The sequence below is a fragment of the Diadema setosum genome, chromosome 7, assembly GCF_964275005.1.
Source record: "Diadema setosum chromosome 7, eeDiaSeto1, whole genome shotgun sequence".
NCBI lineage: Eukaryota > Metazoa > Echinodermata > Echinoidea > Diadematoida > Diadematidae > Diadema > Diadema setosum.
The window spans coordinates 25,433,581-25,450,886 of NC_092691.1; the positions used below are offsets into that span (position 1 = coordinate 25,433,581).

The 17,306-nt window shown below is 37.2% G+C and overlaps 1 protein-coding gene across 1 annotated transcript; it reads right to left on the minus strand.

Moving 5' to 3' along the window:
- Window positions 1-476: 476 nt before the first annotated feature.
- Window positions 477-14,254, minus strand: LOC140231136 (uncharacterized). The gene is made up of 10 exons (XM_072311287.1): window positions 14,182-14,254; window positions 5,044-5,095; window positions 4,423-4,481; window positions 4,010-4,071; window positions 3,579-3,652; window positions 2,604-2,674; window positions 2,032-2,138; window positions 1,667-1,731; window positions 1,070-1,161; window positions 477-658 (listed from the first exon to the last, which is right to left on the minus strand). The coding sequence occupies exons 1-10, from the start codon at window positions 14,252-14,254 to the stop codon at window positions 477-479; spliced, it is 837 nt and encodes a 278-aa protein (XP_072167388.1).
- Between the last annotated feature and the right edge of the window lie 3,052 nt (window positions 14,255-17,306).

The following is a 17,306-nucleotide window of genomic DNA, read 5'->3' on the forward strand; positions in this document are numbered from 1 at the left end:
TAGAATATCTTTTCCTGTTTTGTTACTTTAATCGCAGAAGTACCTTCTTTTGAATCTAGGTAAAGGTAACGGGACATTACATTTGAGGTGCATATTCTATACAAATATGGTTTATTCATTCTATCGCAAGGACCACATTAGTGATTATCATGATTAAATTGTTGCTTCTTTCAATGTTTGTTTTCCTTGTAATTTAAGAAGTGATCAAAATTTGTATCTTTCCAACTTAATACCAACTTTTTCGTATTTGCCATGATTTGCTGTTGACAGTAGTGTCCTCAACAGATTGTCCACTGATATAGATTTCATGTAACAAATAACGTATAAAGTGCAAATACGGACGTGTTGCGAAATGGAATCTTGTACATGGACGGCGAGAGTACAAAATTCACCACTGTACAACGAAGCAAGAAAACGGATTAGAAAAACATTTTTCACTGGAAATGCACACAGTTCTTCGGAGATCGTTTGGAATACTAATTGCTAGAAGCATTATTCTGTTCTATGAAGAAGCTTTGCGAGGCGTGGAAGGTGCCACCAGGTAGGATGGTGACAGGTTGGCTAACATGACCGCAGCCGATGTAGATCATTTCGGCGTACTCATCGGTGGTGATGTCGTGTGTGCCCTGGGCGTCTTCGTTCCAAGGATTCCAGATCACTGTTAGAACGAGCGAGAGAGGAAGGGGCGTAGTTATAGATATTAACCCATTCTGGTGTTCATGTTCAAAATCAGCCACATGGATAATCAATCTCGAAAACCGTCGATATGTCTTTCATCAGACGCACAAACGGAAACAAATAATGATACCTTTGCATAATAAACGCCAACAAATGGTACTTTTCGTTATCATTGTGAATGTCATTTCCATCCAGCTGTTAATCACAGTCTCAATATTCTGATTGTATACCATGACTATTTATCATGAAGTGAATACTTACTTTGTGTATACATGAACACATAATACAAATATTGTACTGTAAGTGAATATGTAGCATTGTTGCGCGTCACGTCATTGCAGTTTTGATTAATTACGAAGCCCTTTTCTTGTCACTTGGAGCACTTTCTTACCCGAATCAGGAAGATTCCATTTCCTCAGTGTGAGTGTAGCGCCCTCTTGAGTGTTCTTTAGAACATGCTCGTCAGAAGAGTTCGCGTACAGTCTGCGGGATGACAAATAAAAGTATGTAATTATGAAGCATATTATACAGCGGAGTATTCAGATCATGGACAAAACCCACCACCTCCTCCTCCTCATCGTCTTCGACTCCTTCCTACAATAAGCACTTCTGATTATCTCTTCTTATTATTCTTCTTCTTATTCTTCCTTCCCCTTTTTTTCTTCTATATTTTCTTATCATTTTCTTATCAGTTTCCATTCAACATGCCTTCCTATCTAGGAGTATATTGACCTGGCACCTTTATTGATCTTGTGTCTACCACTTCAGCTAAAGCTTTTCAACTGTCAAGAACTAAGTCCTATTCTAGAATTATCCTCACTCGAATGATTTATGTATGAAAAAAAAAAGTATCGTGTATATTTTTCTGGAAATTGACATGCATTTGCACATGGAGAACGATCAAGGTGTGTGCAGTGCACTACAGGCACAGGAGCAATACACTATACACAGTAAAAAAGAATTGAACGTGAAAGTCAAGACTGCGTACCTGTCTAGCGGACCTTCTACTGAGACTCGGTCACTGCCCTCTGGGATAACGGCGCCGTAACTCACCTTGAAACGAAAGAAAGAAAAAAAAGGGGGGGGGGAATGACACAATGAATGAAATGGCTGGGTGGTAACCTTGAGTGAAGTACTGAATACTATTGATAATTATCTTTATTCTTCACATTATTTTATTGATTAATTTTATCAATCAAGTTGCTACTCCAACAATTGCTATTTGACTCCATTAGATGATGTACTGGTTCTGTTTGAACTTACGAAATCGGTTATAATCCCTGTAAAGTGTCTTCGAATAACACGTAACAAAATCATTTGAGTATCAGTTCTCCTCTTTGATATCACCGTTACCTCATCTGATGAATATGAGTCGTGGAGCCCCAGGATAGATGTGTTTGTGACGTCATCAACCAGGAAATGATTCTGAAGCATCGGAGCGCAGGCAAACGGTTTCGAATCTGTGAGGAGATGGATTGAATGAGTGCATGATAGCTCTATAAAGATAGATACCAAGCTATATGTTTACATAATTAAGACAGATAGATAGATAGATAGATAGATAGATAGATAGATGGATAGATACATGAATAAATGCATATTATATTTACATAGATAGATATGAAATCATCGCCATGAAGATATGTACATACATAAAATGGACAGATAGAAATAAAAAAAAAAGAGAATAGATAGATGGGTCAAATTCAAATAGTGTATAGCTCTTACGTTATATACATAGAATTCAACTTTTCAAAGATTGTATGCCGAGGAGATGATTCCTTTTGACAGAGATGCGATCAAGGTGCAATTCAAAACAGGTGTATTTGGGAGGAGGATTCGCCCTTCTCAATTCGTCAGATTTCTGTCTCCACTTATACATATCAATCTTTTATTCATTCCATTTGTTTCCTTTATCTTCTTACCTTTATTTTCAATTTTGTAATCGAATGCCACCTCCTTCTTTCGCAGGGAGATCTTCAACGTTGCCTTGAATCTGTAAGAAAAACAAAGAAATAAAACATAACTCATGGTGCAACATTAAGGTGATCAAGCCTCAGTCCACCACCAAATATCAGTTCCCCTAAATTATCTAAAATTACCAAGGATTTAAAGAGACCTGCAATTTACAAGCTTGTTTTTATGTAGGTGCCACCGTATTCATCTATATTCTTTTGGTACTTCGAGAGTATTGTGTCTTTGACCTTTTTGTTCACTGAGTCCATGCTCAGTCGTATTTTTTATTTTTATGATCTTCAGTTGAGAATTACGAAAATAGGTGAAATGAAATGAAATCAATTGGAAACATATTGATCAGGTGCCTCGCAGACATGGTTATACCGTTAGCTCGATTCCCTTTTCTCTAGAGATTACAGTTTTAATCATGTGTTTCTCTTCTCACAGCAACGTTGAAAAATATAAGTATTTCTTATAATACTACGCTACAAATGCAGCACCTTGAGCAACCTTGCAAAAAAAAAAAAACTGGAACAATGCTGGAAATGTGGGGTTTGTATCTATTTGGAAATAACAGACCATAACATACAACATGAAAACTAGCAATAAAGTTCACAACAACTCTGAGCAACAGCCTATATTATAAGCTGTTGTTCATACTTGATGTAAACGTTTGTTTATAGTCTTATGATATTGACTTTGTTATGGTGATGTTATATCATGGAGGTCATGACAATAAAATTATCATATAGTCATGTCCTCTTTATAATTAAATTCCGATTATGTGCAGTGATGGTAGAACTCAATATCTTTGTCACAATCATTATCCTCTTACTATAACGATGCAATTATAATTGTAATCATTATCTCATTCATATCGTCTGTATCTTAATTATCATAACCACTGTCATGTGAATGTTCAGCGCCAAAAGAGATGGCTTTACCTGAAGTTCCATCGTTTCCTGGTTTCATCGCTGTCTTCCAGGCCAAAAGACGCACTGACATCCCCATTTGGGTTCTGGGTGAGTTGGAAATAGAGAAAAAGCACATAAGATGTTTTGGTTTTTTTTTTTTTTTTGTATTTTTTGTAGTCGAGCTTTGATTTGGTCGAGAATAGGTGGGGAATACACAAATGATTTAATGAGTGGTAGATTTTCTTTTGACGAAAACAACAATAACTAAACAAGTTAGAAAAACAAGAAAAAAACAAATAATAGAATGTCGCATCACTGTTGGAGTAATAACATCCACCCAATCTTGGTAAACAGCTGGTGAACAAACTGAACATTTTTAGACCCGCCCCTATTAAATGCAAAACACGGCATAGCTAAATTAATCACTGAATGTCGGTGATTGCGACCTTACAGAAACATACCTTGCTCTGCTCCACCAAAGTCCAGTGAGTTGTTCTGAAGAAGTCGTGAGCGGGATCGTGGGCTGGTGAAACAAACAAAATACATTTCATCGTTCACAACTAGTATACTCCACTTGGCGTTTAACGTATGAACCTACTTATAAGTTCGCCGCTATGTGAAATACATTTTATTGCAAATTACAGATATGCGCATATTTTCTACTTTTCTTCTTCTTTTTAATCTTGTATAATTTCTATTTATCATCATTATCACTATAGATATCATCACAGTTATTTCCCCTGTCATTATTACTATTACCATTGAAACAACAATAACAAGGTGTATACTCCTGCTACTAATACTTCTTCTTACTACTATTACTACTTTTACTACTATATCAACTACGCTTACCACTTTTAATGAATTTACTTACAAAGGATGAATGGAATGCCGCTCCTAATTGGAGATTTGTTGTCTAGCACCGTGGATTTGCTAAAAATAAAAAGCGGGAAGAAAATATGATACGTGGCTAGGCAATTGCATAAAACACAAAGACATGCATAAATGAACTCAAAACAAACGCACTTAATAGTTTAGGTGTATTCTCAAAGCGCACATATAAATTGCGTTAGCAGTCATTATAACTAATCGACCGTGATTCCGAAACAGATAATGGCGTTTTTTCTCACTTTTTCTCTGTACAGTTTCAGAATCAATTCATGGTAAATAACACATTTCGCCTGTCATATTAAACAATGCTACATCAAACCAAATACCGTGTAACAATCATACAATCAAATACACCGAGCGTAGAAAACCTGAAATGCACCGTTTATCTCCTTTCATTTCATTTTGCCTATTCATTCAGCTGCCAATCACGACACGCTTAAAGGTCATGAACTTGCAAGGACATATTAATAATGGAAGTAAAGATCACCAAGAATCAACAGTTAAGTTCAAGAACTCGCCTTAGGACATTGAGGGTAATCAGAAACAAGTCGTACATAACTGCCAGCCGGCGATACATGATAAAAAATTGTAATAGTAATCTCACCTTAAAAACAGCCTCTCGACGCCATTGACTAACATTGACGTCACCGCGGCCCCTGTAAAGCAAAGAATCAGAATTGAATTAATGATTAGCATGACAGTAATACTCTTGATTGTCATGTAACAAGAATAAAGAACTGGGCAGCCAGTCGAACAGATGTTAAACTGCTCAATAAGGCAGACTGTGTCTCGTTGAGCTCGACCTTTATGAATGATTACAAACATAATGTGGGCTACGGGAGGTCTTATATGCTGAGCCAGACGACATACTCACCAACAATGTAATGCAAATGTTAGATTTCGTTTCAACGAAGTACTAATTTTTCAATTTGCCTCCAGCAGAAACTATAGCATACCTTTCCTATTATACCTTACGTGTGTGGAATAAACTCAATCCAAAACATGAATGCATATTAAGAACATATTATGCAAGAAGAGTTCTGAGCACTAATTTGTGAGAAAAACAAAGTGATAATGTGAAGCCCGATCTCCATTTTAAACAGATCAAATACAAACATAGTGGAATGCATTGTTGACTTTATTTCAAGAATGTTCATCAAGAGCAAAAATAATCATAATGCTCTCGCCTCTTTCTCAAAATTTGTTCACTCTACCAAGTTCTGATGATGATACCAGCTTTTTTTTTTTCAACAGACAAATGAACACAGCTGTTGCATTTCATTCGTGACAATGATGGTGACTCGGATGTATCCTCACCGGAAGTCAACATCACCTGCCAAAAAGTTACCGCGAAATGAACGCATCACAGTGGCATCTATACCCGGATCCCGGTGGTGCGAGACACGCCCTGGTTAGACAACCCCTCGCAAGTATACCGCGGAGCGCGCGGGCAGGCATCTCCCGCCGAGTTTCGCCTATAATATAGCTGACGATCCACTCACCGCCTCGGCATCCGCGGAATTTCGCATCGCTGCTGGATGTGATTGTCTGGACATTGAATAATTTGCTCCTCGTGTTGTGTAGAATAGGAAATGACTATGGTTCAACCACGAGTTAACCTCGAGCATTTCTTGAACATGATGTAAAGACAGAGGCATGCGTTTATAAGCTTACACGTTACATGGAATAATCTCTTTCCAAGACTGTGGCAGCTTGTACTGTAAGAAGATGTTCCTTATGCAGGAATATTGGAGTGCATCACTACACTGTATAAGTGGTAAGGATAATGATGATGATGATGATAATAATAATAATAATGAAAAAAATAATAATAATAATGATAAATATTTTTTTATTATTGTTGTTATTATTATTATTATTATCATTATTATTATTATTACTATCATTATTATTATCATAACATTGATGATAATGATAATGATAACAACAGTTAAGATAACGGGAACAATGATCATTATTATCAGTATCATCATTATGCATTGTAATTGTAATTGTCATAGAATTTACAGGTTTATAGTAATGCTTAAAAACATTATCGTCCTAAGGAACTAAGCTTCACTTACTGTTACCGTCATCCTTGATCAGTGTTATCATTACTGTACCTTGTGATTAAAAACGCCTATCTTCGAATTTGACTTGGACAGTTATCTTTAAGCGAATAAATCAAATTCTCAAAATGTCCTTGCTTGCACTGTTCATCGTAGAATGTCACCTTTGCAAAATTCTAGTTGGTTTGCATCCTTATCATCAAAGAAATAGGCTACTTCATTTCTGCACTTTCTGCATGTATAGGCCTAATACATGATAAGTTAGTCATGATATATTAGTCAATGTGTTTGTGTGTTCTGTGTTTTATTTAGTAATATTTATTTGATCATTTTCACTTTGTTTTAATCGGTTCCCCTAGTCATAGTATGGTCTAAAAAAATATAGATATTTTCTTAATTCCCCTAATCTGATTTATAACGGGATCTGCAGCTGTACAAGCTTAATTACTTTTACGTAGGCCCCATCATATTTCTCGCATTATGACCATAGCTCAACTCTAGTAACAGACCCTTGCGTTTATAACGAGACAAAATAAACTATTGTACATTCCGGTTAAGTTTTATCTATATTATGTCTTATACAATTTTGTATTGTATTATTACATTTTTTTTTTCTGTGCTGTTTGTGAGAAATATGAAAATAAATTGGAATTGAAATTGAAAATGTTAGTCAATGACTCTCAAAACCCTGAGCAAATTCTGTTATTCCTATATAATTTTTTGTCTTATCTCTTATTAAGCTCACTCTGTGTCCACTTTGTGTCAATATCGACTTTGTGTGTGTGTGTGTGGGGGGGGGGAGGGGGTAAGGGGAGGGGGTGCTGCTGCTGCTGCTGTGCAAGTTAGCTTTCATGTAGGGTCCATCACACAGAACTCTATCATGTCTATGCACATGTGTAGGCCTATAAAGTTCTGTGGTCCATCATCATGGTTCTCTTGCTTTGCTTTCACATGATACGAATATACAGCACATGCTTAGTTGCGAAGTTACCTATTTCCTCGTAATGTATACGTATGATAATTTCTGCTATATCATACTGATAATCTGTTATTCTTCTGATGAACGTGAAAATTTAAGAGATAAATTAACCGAGCGTGCAAAGCCAAATTTCGGTGGTTGCACACAAAAATCCAGCGGTCACTATGTGATTGTCACCTAATCATATTCTAAAACGAGTTTGTCCATTTTGATGGAATTATACAATTTGAAAAAAAAAAATGAAATGCACATTCCTATATATTAGAACAATGTACAGGAGTAGCAGAGAGACAATATTATTTTTGGTTCATCATTCAGACATAGGAGGCTGAAAGATTCGGCAAAGCTGTGTTCATAGAATTATAAATACTCTATTGGCTATAAAACGTATTAGAAAATGTTTTGCTATGACTGCCATCGCATTTGTGTGTGTGTGTTTTAATTCTGCAAGAGGAACCACGCTCGTGAGAGATAAAGAGAGAGGAATGATAAAATAACAGTGAGAAAGACATAATCTATTATGGAAAAGGATAAAAATGAATTGACGTTGAATATTTCATAATCATTTACATATAATCATGATTTTCTTTTCTCTAAGGGTTGTTGACAGCAACTTCAAAGTATGTGGAGCCAAGATTTCTTGAGTTATGCAAAGATGATTGAACTCGCACGTTTTTCAGCGCACGACTTTTGTTTATCCAGTTATCTCAATCTCAAGTTCTTGATCTAAAGATAGAACACATGGCTGTCGAATGATGTCAGAAATATTACCCCCTAACCGTGGAATTCCTATGAATGAATTGTGCAGACGACTCCATTCAGATATCGAATGTCTACAGTTGTGTTTCATAAGAAAAGAAAAAGAAAACCACAAGAATATCAGCTGGCCCATAACGACGAAGTGTCACGCGTCGGTATTTGACATTTGAACTGAGGCATACGGGCCGCTCTGCGATTGAGACAAACTGGCGGGGGAAAGTATCCCTTTGGGCGTAATACAAGCCAAGAGATCGTGAGAGATTCGGGGGGCCCAGAAGAGCAGACCGATACCTCCCGCAAATACATGTTATTCTTGGTAAATTGATATCGCTTGTTTCGATTCATATAATCAGTTTAAGATTGATGCGCCCGAGGCTATAAAATTCTTCTGATGCCCCACTCAAAAGGCCTTTTCGCGAAGAGAAAGGACTCGTCGTTTTTGGTTTGGTTTTGATTAATTCTGTTTTTTCTTAGGGGGGAACTATTCTTTAAACGGTTGAGGAGAAATTGATATGTTTTCGAAAAATTCTCGAAAAACTCTCTGTTTTCCAAGCACCACATGCAGAAAGAGAGTTAGCGAAAGTAAATCTATAATTTACGCCGTGTAAGTCATTGAGGGAAGAAAATTGCATGTACATTGTTTTGACATCGTTAATAACTAAATAAGAGAAATGCGAAGTGGGAATCAAATTGACCCGAAAAACACAAACAAAACAAGCAAACCAAAGTAAAACAAAGCAACCACTTCTCGCACGTTCAGAAAAAAGTGACTAAGAAAAATGCGAAGAAATAGCTAAAAAGTCGACGACGAAAAGGGGTATATAAATTATGGTTAAAAGGAAATATACCCCAAATATAATTTTGGCATGTTAATTCAGTAAATGCAGAAATAATAGAAGAACACGGAAACAAAGTTTGAGAAAAAATGGAAAATCCGTTCGAAAGAAATTAATTTTCAGTTTTCCATCAAATTCATTTGCTCTCATTGCTGGATAAGAAGGCCTATAACTATTCGTGACGCACAGTAGGAGAAAAATAAGGGTGGTTCCACAAAATTCACTTTTTAACAAACAAGCGTATATTCCCTCTAAAACCTGACATGTCTCGAGGTTAATGTTATTTTCCCCTGCCTTCTGAAGGAGGTAAGTCAAATCCTCTTTCATATTGATATTTGATACAAAATGAAAAATAATACATAATTCATTTTATTATTATCTTTTTTTTCTATATCAGTCCACTAATGACTAATATGACATCGCAAAGTGTCCTAGCCTTCTTAGTATTCAGCGATGGCTGCACCAAAACTTTAGAAATTCATGAACTTTTGAACTCATTGTGTGATTTCCTTCAAACTTGCTGACTGCAATTAATCCGCATAATTTTGAGAGAAATTTTCCCCATGAACGAATTAGAGATAAAGAACAAGAAAATGTAAGAAGATCGAGAGATTGAGAGAGGGGATAATAATAATTTTGCTCTTTCTAGATTTTAGTTTTTGATGATGGCATCTTCATATTCATCCTGATCGCAATGAAACTCAACGGGGGAAATATGCTAAAATCGGCCGTCAGAATTCTTTATACACATTGACAAATATCAGTTAAAACAATATTAGATTCGAACACTGTTATGACCAGGGCTCACAATAAGTCATTCGCATTCTCACAAGCTTGCACACCGCTAATGGATGATAGCCTACAACTAAAAGTTCAATTTAATAAAACATTTATATTGAATTCGTACTTTGTTCAAAAGTCATTATTTTCCTATGTATAACAAGATATTAATCATATGACATGTTGTATTACGTGGAGGGGGATGCACCATACAAGCATTGCTTTATGCAGCTGTCATTTGTATGACGCACCTCTTGACCCCCGGGATAGGTGCGTCAAAGTACCAATGTGCGTCATACCTTTTAGGTACCATGACGTACCCTCCGTCACAAAAAGTGACCCACCTCTATGAGACATTGACGCATTAACCAGTCAAAATGGTGACGCACCTCTTCGTGAAAATGACTGACCCTTGACGCACATGTTATTCGCAGTACGTGCCAGACTGGAATGCTGCAGAGCTCTGTGTGCGCTCACGCAATTCGCTGCCTGCGAACTGTGTACACCGAACGGAACTTCGCCCGCGTGAATCCCTGTCGACCCTGGATGTTTACTTCGATCGCCGTGGTACTGTATCCCCATGTTGTGGGCGGCTGGGGAGCGTTAGTATAGTAGCTTAGCTGCACACTGTAGCCAGCTGCCACTACACTCCAGTACCCTGTTTCGATTCGAATCGGGGTAGAAGCATTCCGTTGTGCAATGTCTGCTTCTTTTTCTCTTCTTCTTCATCCGCTTGTCCCTTGCCTCCCAAGTATGAAATGATTTTTAGAGTGTTGTGTGTGTTTTTTGTAACGTTATTGCATCATTTTTCTGCAAGGAAGAGGTGAGTTTCTGTTCGTGTATTGATGTGCACTGCAGTATGTGCAGGTGAAAAGCGTTCGAACTGTCTTTCCCGAGTATCGTGGAAGCTCGATGTATTTCTCGGCCTATCAAAGGAGATCTCATACAACAGAATACTTATAACAAACTATTTTCCGGTCAAAATGAATTGATTTCCTTTGTTTTGTATCGTTTATTGACTTGATCCTAAGGATCTTGTCGCAATACCGAGTTTCCAATGTGTATTTATTTTCACCTTATTTTCGCGTAGCTTTCGGTGCTGTAAACTGTTGCTAGGGCCTAAGCCTACTACTAAACTTGCCGTTCTCCACTGTCGTTTCTCACACATCGTTTGGTACGATTTCTTCCATTTTATATCACTTTATCCGTTCCCTTTATACTTTGAAGTATTTGACGTAATTCTTTCAAGTGTCTCGCACTGCTATTTTCGTAACGGCGATTTCTCCGCTTTGCTGCAATACTTTTTCGAATCGAAGCGACGAAGTTTGATACCAGCCGCTGTAGTGTGCCGTGTGTTGTCTTTTCTAAATATTTGTGTTGTTGGGAGGTGTTGATACTTTGTATTTGTTATTTATTTTTCTTAATGTTGATAGGAAAAGGCTAAAATGGTCTGAGTGATGTCTGATGGTGATGATGATAACTATGCTGGTGTAAAAAGACGGCTTACTGTGAATGCTGAGCGTACGTGCCGTTCGTTCCATTTTACTTTCCCTCTTATTCTTCTTTCCCCCTTACTCTTCTTTTCCTTTCCAAGAATGATAAAAAAAAAAGAAATTACATACACCTCACAACAAAATAGAACCACGTGCTACCAACCTTCGTAAAGTTAAATCTAAATGTTCAATATCAGCAAAGAATAAGGGGAAAGCACGAATGACAATAAATTAGAGCGAAGAGATTGTTTTACATGCAGTCTCTTCGGCTCGAAGAAACTTGACACCCCACCCCTCTCCCCTTGTGGAAATTTCCACAAAAGCATGTGCCACACCCAGGTGCGTGCCAGACGAAAGAATGCGCGCACTGGAATAAACAGCGTGTAAATATCATGGAAATATCGATCGAAGAACCAGCTCATTAGTTGAATTAAAGGAATCATTGCAAAGATATCGTGATTCTATAGCCTTTCTTTTGGCGCATAGTAGGAAACATCAAACAGTCGAATAAAATGTACGTAATCGAATATCTTATGTTCCCTGAACAATAAAAAAAAAAGATCGATTAATCAGTCAATTGAAAATGCAACTGAGCCAGAAATACTTAAAAGGTCTCGTATGCCCAGAGAAATTCACTACGAGTAGGTTCAATGAGATGCAGTCATCACCTGGTTAGACAACAAAATCATGACAATTAATTTCAGTTCACGCTCATGATAACTGCTTATTACTTATCAAAGTTTTGGCTATCAACATTCGTTCGTAGGTGTTTTTTGTTTGTTTTGTATGTTTTTCCTCGTGAAAGACGTAATGATTTCTTCGTATCGAACGTAGACTGCATGTTTACCGTTTATCCAAACAGTAGGCGCCTCTAGGCGTACTTTCTGAATATATTCAGAAATTTCTATCAACATTTTAAATATATTACAAGACTCCCAAATACCAGTTGAAAAAAATTAAGAAATCGAATTTTTTTTTAGATATGAACAACAACAACAACAACAAAAAAAATGCGTAGGAAAAAACCACTTCAACCTCGAATGACTTCGAATTTCTCTAAACCGTTCCCTAGTTCATGGACATCCCATAGAAACGCGTGTTTTGATATACACGTTGCTATGGCAAACTATCTAGTTTCGCGAAACTACGGCCTGGCCACAGTAATTTTTTTTCCGTAACCTCCCGCCTCCCCTTCCCCGATTCGAAAACAGCTTGATTGAAGCCCCTGCCTATTTAAACACGAACCTTATTAAACCCAAGTTAGGTACATGGTTTATATGGCTAGTGTTTAAATAGAATTTACTATTTTAAGTTAATGCAGGTTTTAATAGACTCTCAGTAATGTTAGTTCCATAATCGTTTGTATGTGTTTTGGGGCCTGGCCTCTGCCATGCCTCGCCTTCTGTATACGTATGTACGCGTGTACTGTATGTATACAATACCGTCATGTACCACATGGTCGACATCACGCACGTGGTTTTGCTCGCTGCAGGTTCCACGGTCGACGGTCGATGCTACACTACAGTGAATGCGATTGAAGGATAGCGAGCTTCGCGATGCCGCGGGCTGTATGTGATGATTTTCATCACAAATCGTGTTTGGTAGTGTGGTTTTGGAGCAAATTTGTACTCAAACTTTCTGAAAAGACCTTTAGTCTGACATCAGATAGAAAAAGAAGACATACGAGAATGAAGTGAGTATCAGTATGTTATAATAAAACTGATTGAAAATTGTGTCATTTTCGCGTTTCCAGGAGCCGGTGAATTCGGCCGACTCGCGATCGCGAGTTTGTTTTATTCTGTTACGGAGGGATACCATGCCCCATGCAAGAAGCCTCGCAAAATTACATGACGGTCCCATTAACGAACCTTTTGACACACTCTGGTTAAATGACCGACTATGACGCACATAATGGGTCAGTATTGTGACGGACATTTTGCTCCCGTTACGGCACCACGCGTCATCAAATTGGTGGTACTTGACGCGACCATGACGCACATTTCCCGGGGGTCAAGAGGTGCGTCATACAAATGACAGCTGCATTATAAGCATTCCTCAACATTTCCAGCATTTCTGTATACTTTCAATATTCTACAAACTTATACATTTCTTTTATCATACATTGTAATGTAATTGTGCATTCATTTTTTGTTTTAAAAAAAGTTATATGTTTCTGCTGGAAATGGAAAAAAAAATAAATGAGTGAATGAAGGAATTTTGTTCGACGCTATACTTTAAATGACTTGCGTGAACTTATTCTTTTCTATAACCTGCCCCCCAAAATTACGTACCATGATTACAGTAAAATTTGTTTAATAAACTTACCTATGTACATATTAGAGAGAGAGAGAGAGAGAGAGAGAGAGAGAGGGAGACACAGGTACGAAAGTCACAAAGGCCCGAATTACCGAATTCACGAACGTGGTACAAATGAAACCATGGTTTAAACCATGGACAAAATCTATGGAGCGCCAAGTGTCGCATGGAATATTTCGTTACGAAATCAGTCATTTCGTCAATGAAATGATTATTTTGTAACGAAATGACAACGTTTGGTAACTAAATGAACACTTCGTCCACGAAATGATAATTTCGTTAACGAAACGGTCATTTTGTCGACGAAATGACCAATTTCGTAACGAAATATACCGTGCGACACTTGGCACTCCACAGTTTTTGTCCATGGTTTAAACCATGGTTTCATTTGTACCACCTTCGTGAATTCGGGCCAAAAAGTTTTAAGGATATTTAACATGAATAAAAAAACGAGTACCCCCACCCCCCCCCCCCAAAAAAAAAAAAAATAATAATAATGAATAAACTCACCAAGCAAGTTGACGGTAACACTGGACTCCAGTCTCCTCGCCAGCACAACCTGCTCAACATGATTCTGCGGCATTTTGATGTATCAGGTTCCGTTTATGACGTAACACTCAAGAACGAAGTGATATTGTTAGCTTGTATTTTTTTTTTTCGAATGCAGAAGCTTTAAAGTGATACCCACTGAAATTCAGTCACTCTTATCTTCGAGGTGCTCTACCCTGATGTCACAAAATGTTCTCGTGATCTCTTGACTTGCCGGTCGAGTCCGCAGACCACCGCCTTATATACCCCCATCAGCTGTGCGACTTGCGCAGACGATTTTAGAAAGAACAACATTTCCACGCCATCAGCGCACTTTCTATTTCTCGGTCGATGACTTATCAACGATCAATGGAGTTGGAGCGCGCCCCACAGAGTTGGGGATTATAAAGAGAAAGTGAAAATCACGGACAGACAGCGCACCAACTTTCCGGATGTAGAGTTTACGCGCCACGTCATCCAGAGATGTTTCTTGATCTGCAATTATCATTTCATGCGTGGCATCTGATACAAGTATAGGACAGCTGCTGGGACATGGCGCAGCATCAATCTATGTCTCATTCCGTGAAACTCTCATCCCTCAACTATGTCTGTAGTCTCTCCTTATTCCTCCCATGGAAAACCCTCTCAAGCATAATTATTTTCCATCTTTTCCACTGATATACACTTGATCACTGTTGATAGTTTCATCTTGCTCCCCCCCCCCCCCACAACTTTGAATTCGAAAGTTTTGAAAGTCTCGGGTTGTCAGAGACTAATGAATTCTACATTCCTTTGATACTTGTTTAAAGCTTCGTGTCCTTTATGCTCAACATACAATCTCTCCACACTCTCTATATCGTCAGTTTAACCACAATTTCATACAATGCTGAAATTCTTTATACAACACTGTATATATATCTTTTGTCGTTCGTTCGTCTGTTCGTTTGTTTGTTCGTTTGTTTGCTTGTTTATTTGTGTTTGGGGTGGTTCCTATTTGTGTTTTCCCTTGGGTATCTTGCAATACGTATTGTTACCCACTTACCACGATGATCACCTTTACACGAAGAGCAAAGGAAAGTATTTAAAATCGTTATAAATTAGACAAAACATAAATTAGTATTTTTGTTGCAAAGACAAGACCTATTTTCATATTTGCATATATAGGCCTATATGTTCGCTTTAAAGGTATTGTTTATCATTGGGAGCAGCGATTTATAAAATGTTTGAGTCATCACATTTGATCCATATGTGTAGGTCAGTTGTATCACAAAACATCCTACCATATACATTTTGCAATAAAGCCTAAATATAAGGAGATATCACTTTTTTTCCTCAATAAGCCATAACTATAGACATTTTATTCTAGAAACAATTTTATTATACGTATTGTTCACATTTTGTATGTTTAACAATACTTAACATTGATTATACTGATCGAAAATTTTACATTGGTTGTTTATATCCCCAACTCACATTTTAGAACTATTTTGAAGCACTAAAGCTGGGTTTTTGTTTCATCTGCAAATAGTAAATAATGCCTTTAACCTATCACATCATCTTCAAAAGAACGGTCCCAAACTAAACGTACACACCTATAGAGACACACAGAAAATAATGCCGCGGGTTGGGGTTTGATTTATAAGTTTGGCATTATCCTTATCCAAGAAGTTCAGGATTTTGTCTTTAATATTCTGGCCATGATACTTGGCACATATACTTGTCATATTTTATCAATCTCCGGTAAAAGGTTTTTAGTTATTAAACGTCGTCTCTGTATCACAGCTGCATATGGATTTGATTATCATGAATATATATATATATATATATATATATATATATACATATACATATATATATCACCATTGTGATGTGGTGTGGTTGATAGTGTTTACCTTTACAACCATGGCATGCATCGTAAATTATAAGAGGCTGGTATTGTCCACCTGCTTTCAGCATTCACAGTGGATTGTGTTTTCCTCAAAGTTTGTTTTATTACAGCGTCGAGTTCTGCAGAAATCATCAGACACAATCGTCATGTCGTGCACCTAAATATAACTTACGTAATGACTCTGACGTACTTTATCTCTTGACATTGGCTATCAATCTGTGTTGTTATAGACCAGCCACTTGTCATGTTGCGCACGTATAACCGAACATTGAACCATCGAAGCAACATTCCGTCGGTGCATAGTTTGCATACAAGCTAATCAGTAACGCACGGATCACATTATGGTTGTAACACAAAGCGGACATATTACTGGATAGGGTATCTGTATCCAGAAGCATCCGATCGTTGTTGAAAGATGGCTCTATTCCAAGTGAATGTTCCGATCGTCAATCTCAGTCAGGAAATGAATGGGATTCCCAATGCATTTCGGCCATCCTATTTTGTTTCATTCAAGACTGAGTGATCCTTCTATGTGATGACCATAAAGTTATAGGTGTGCATGGGAACATAATATCAGGCATGAGAGAATTTCCCTGTGTTAACATTTCCATACACATTTGAAAGCGTTGCCATGACTACCATTTTTTTGTTGGTGGGTTTTGTTGTTATGTAACAAACATGGTGCTCTAAAATTATGTTGCTGACATAAAGTTCCAAAATAGTTCACTCATTTAAGCGTGTTCGAGTTAGGGAGTAGAGATAATCTCTGAAAGCAATCGTGTATTATTTTCTCAAACTCACATGCACCTTAAGTCTTTACTTTTCATACGTTCCATTTCACATCGAGTTTTTTGTATTCTATATCAGTCTCTCAATATTTTTTTGTCTCCTTTCTCCTTTCTGCATTTCACTCCATATATACATACATAGGGGCATAAAGAGAGATAGAGGGAGATTTGATATCATATATTTAATAATATTTCTATTTATTTATTCATTTATTTATTTATCTATCTATCTATCTATCTATCTATCTATCTATCTATCTATCTATCTATCTACCTATCTATCTATCTATCTATCTATCTATTTATACATTCATTCAATCATTTGTTTATATCAAATAAGACAGACAGACAGACAGACAGACAAATTGAAGATAGGAGTCCAAGGTTACCGTCAACTTGCCTGGCTCCGTTTTATAAAATGTTTGATGAAA

What these genes read in the sequence shown, in the direction of transcription:
- LOC140231136 (XM_072311287.1), bottom strand. Translation starts at nt 14,254, where the DNA reads ATGCCGCAGAATCATGTTGAGCAGGTTGTGCTGGCGAGGAGACTGGAG. An exon ending in ACTCATATTCATCAGATGAG is followed by an intron (nt 1,732 to 2,031) that starts GTAACGGTGATA and finishes TTTCGTTTCAAG; the next exon opens with GTGAGTTACGGCGCCGTTAT. An exon ending in GTAGAAGGTCCGCTAGACAG is followed by an intron (nt 1,162 to 1,666) that starts GTACGCAGTCTT and finishes GTCATCCCGCAG; the next exon opens with ACTGTACGCGAACTCTTCTG.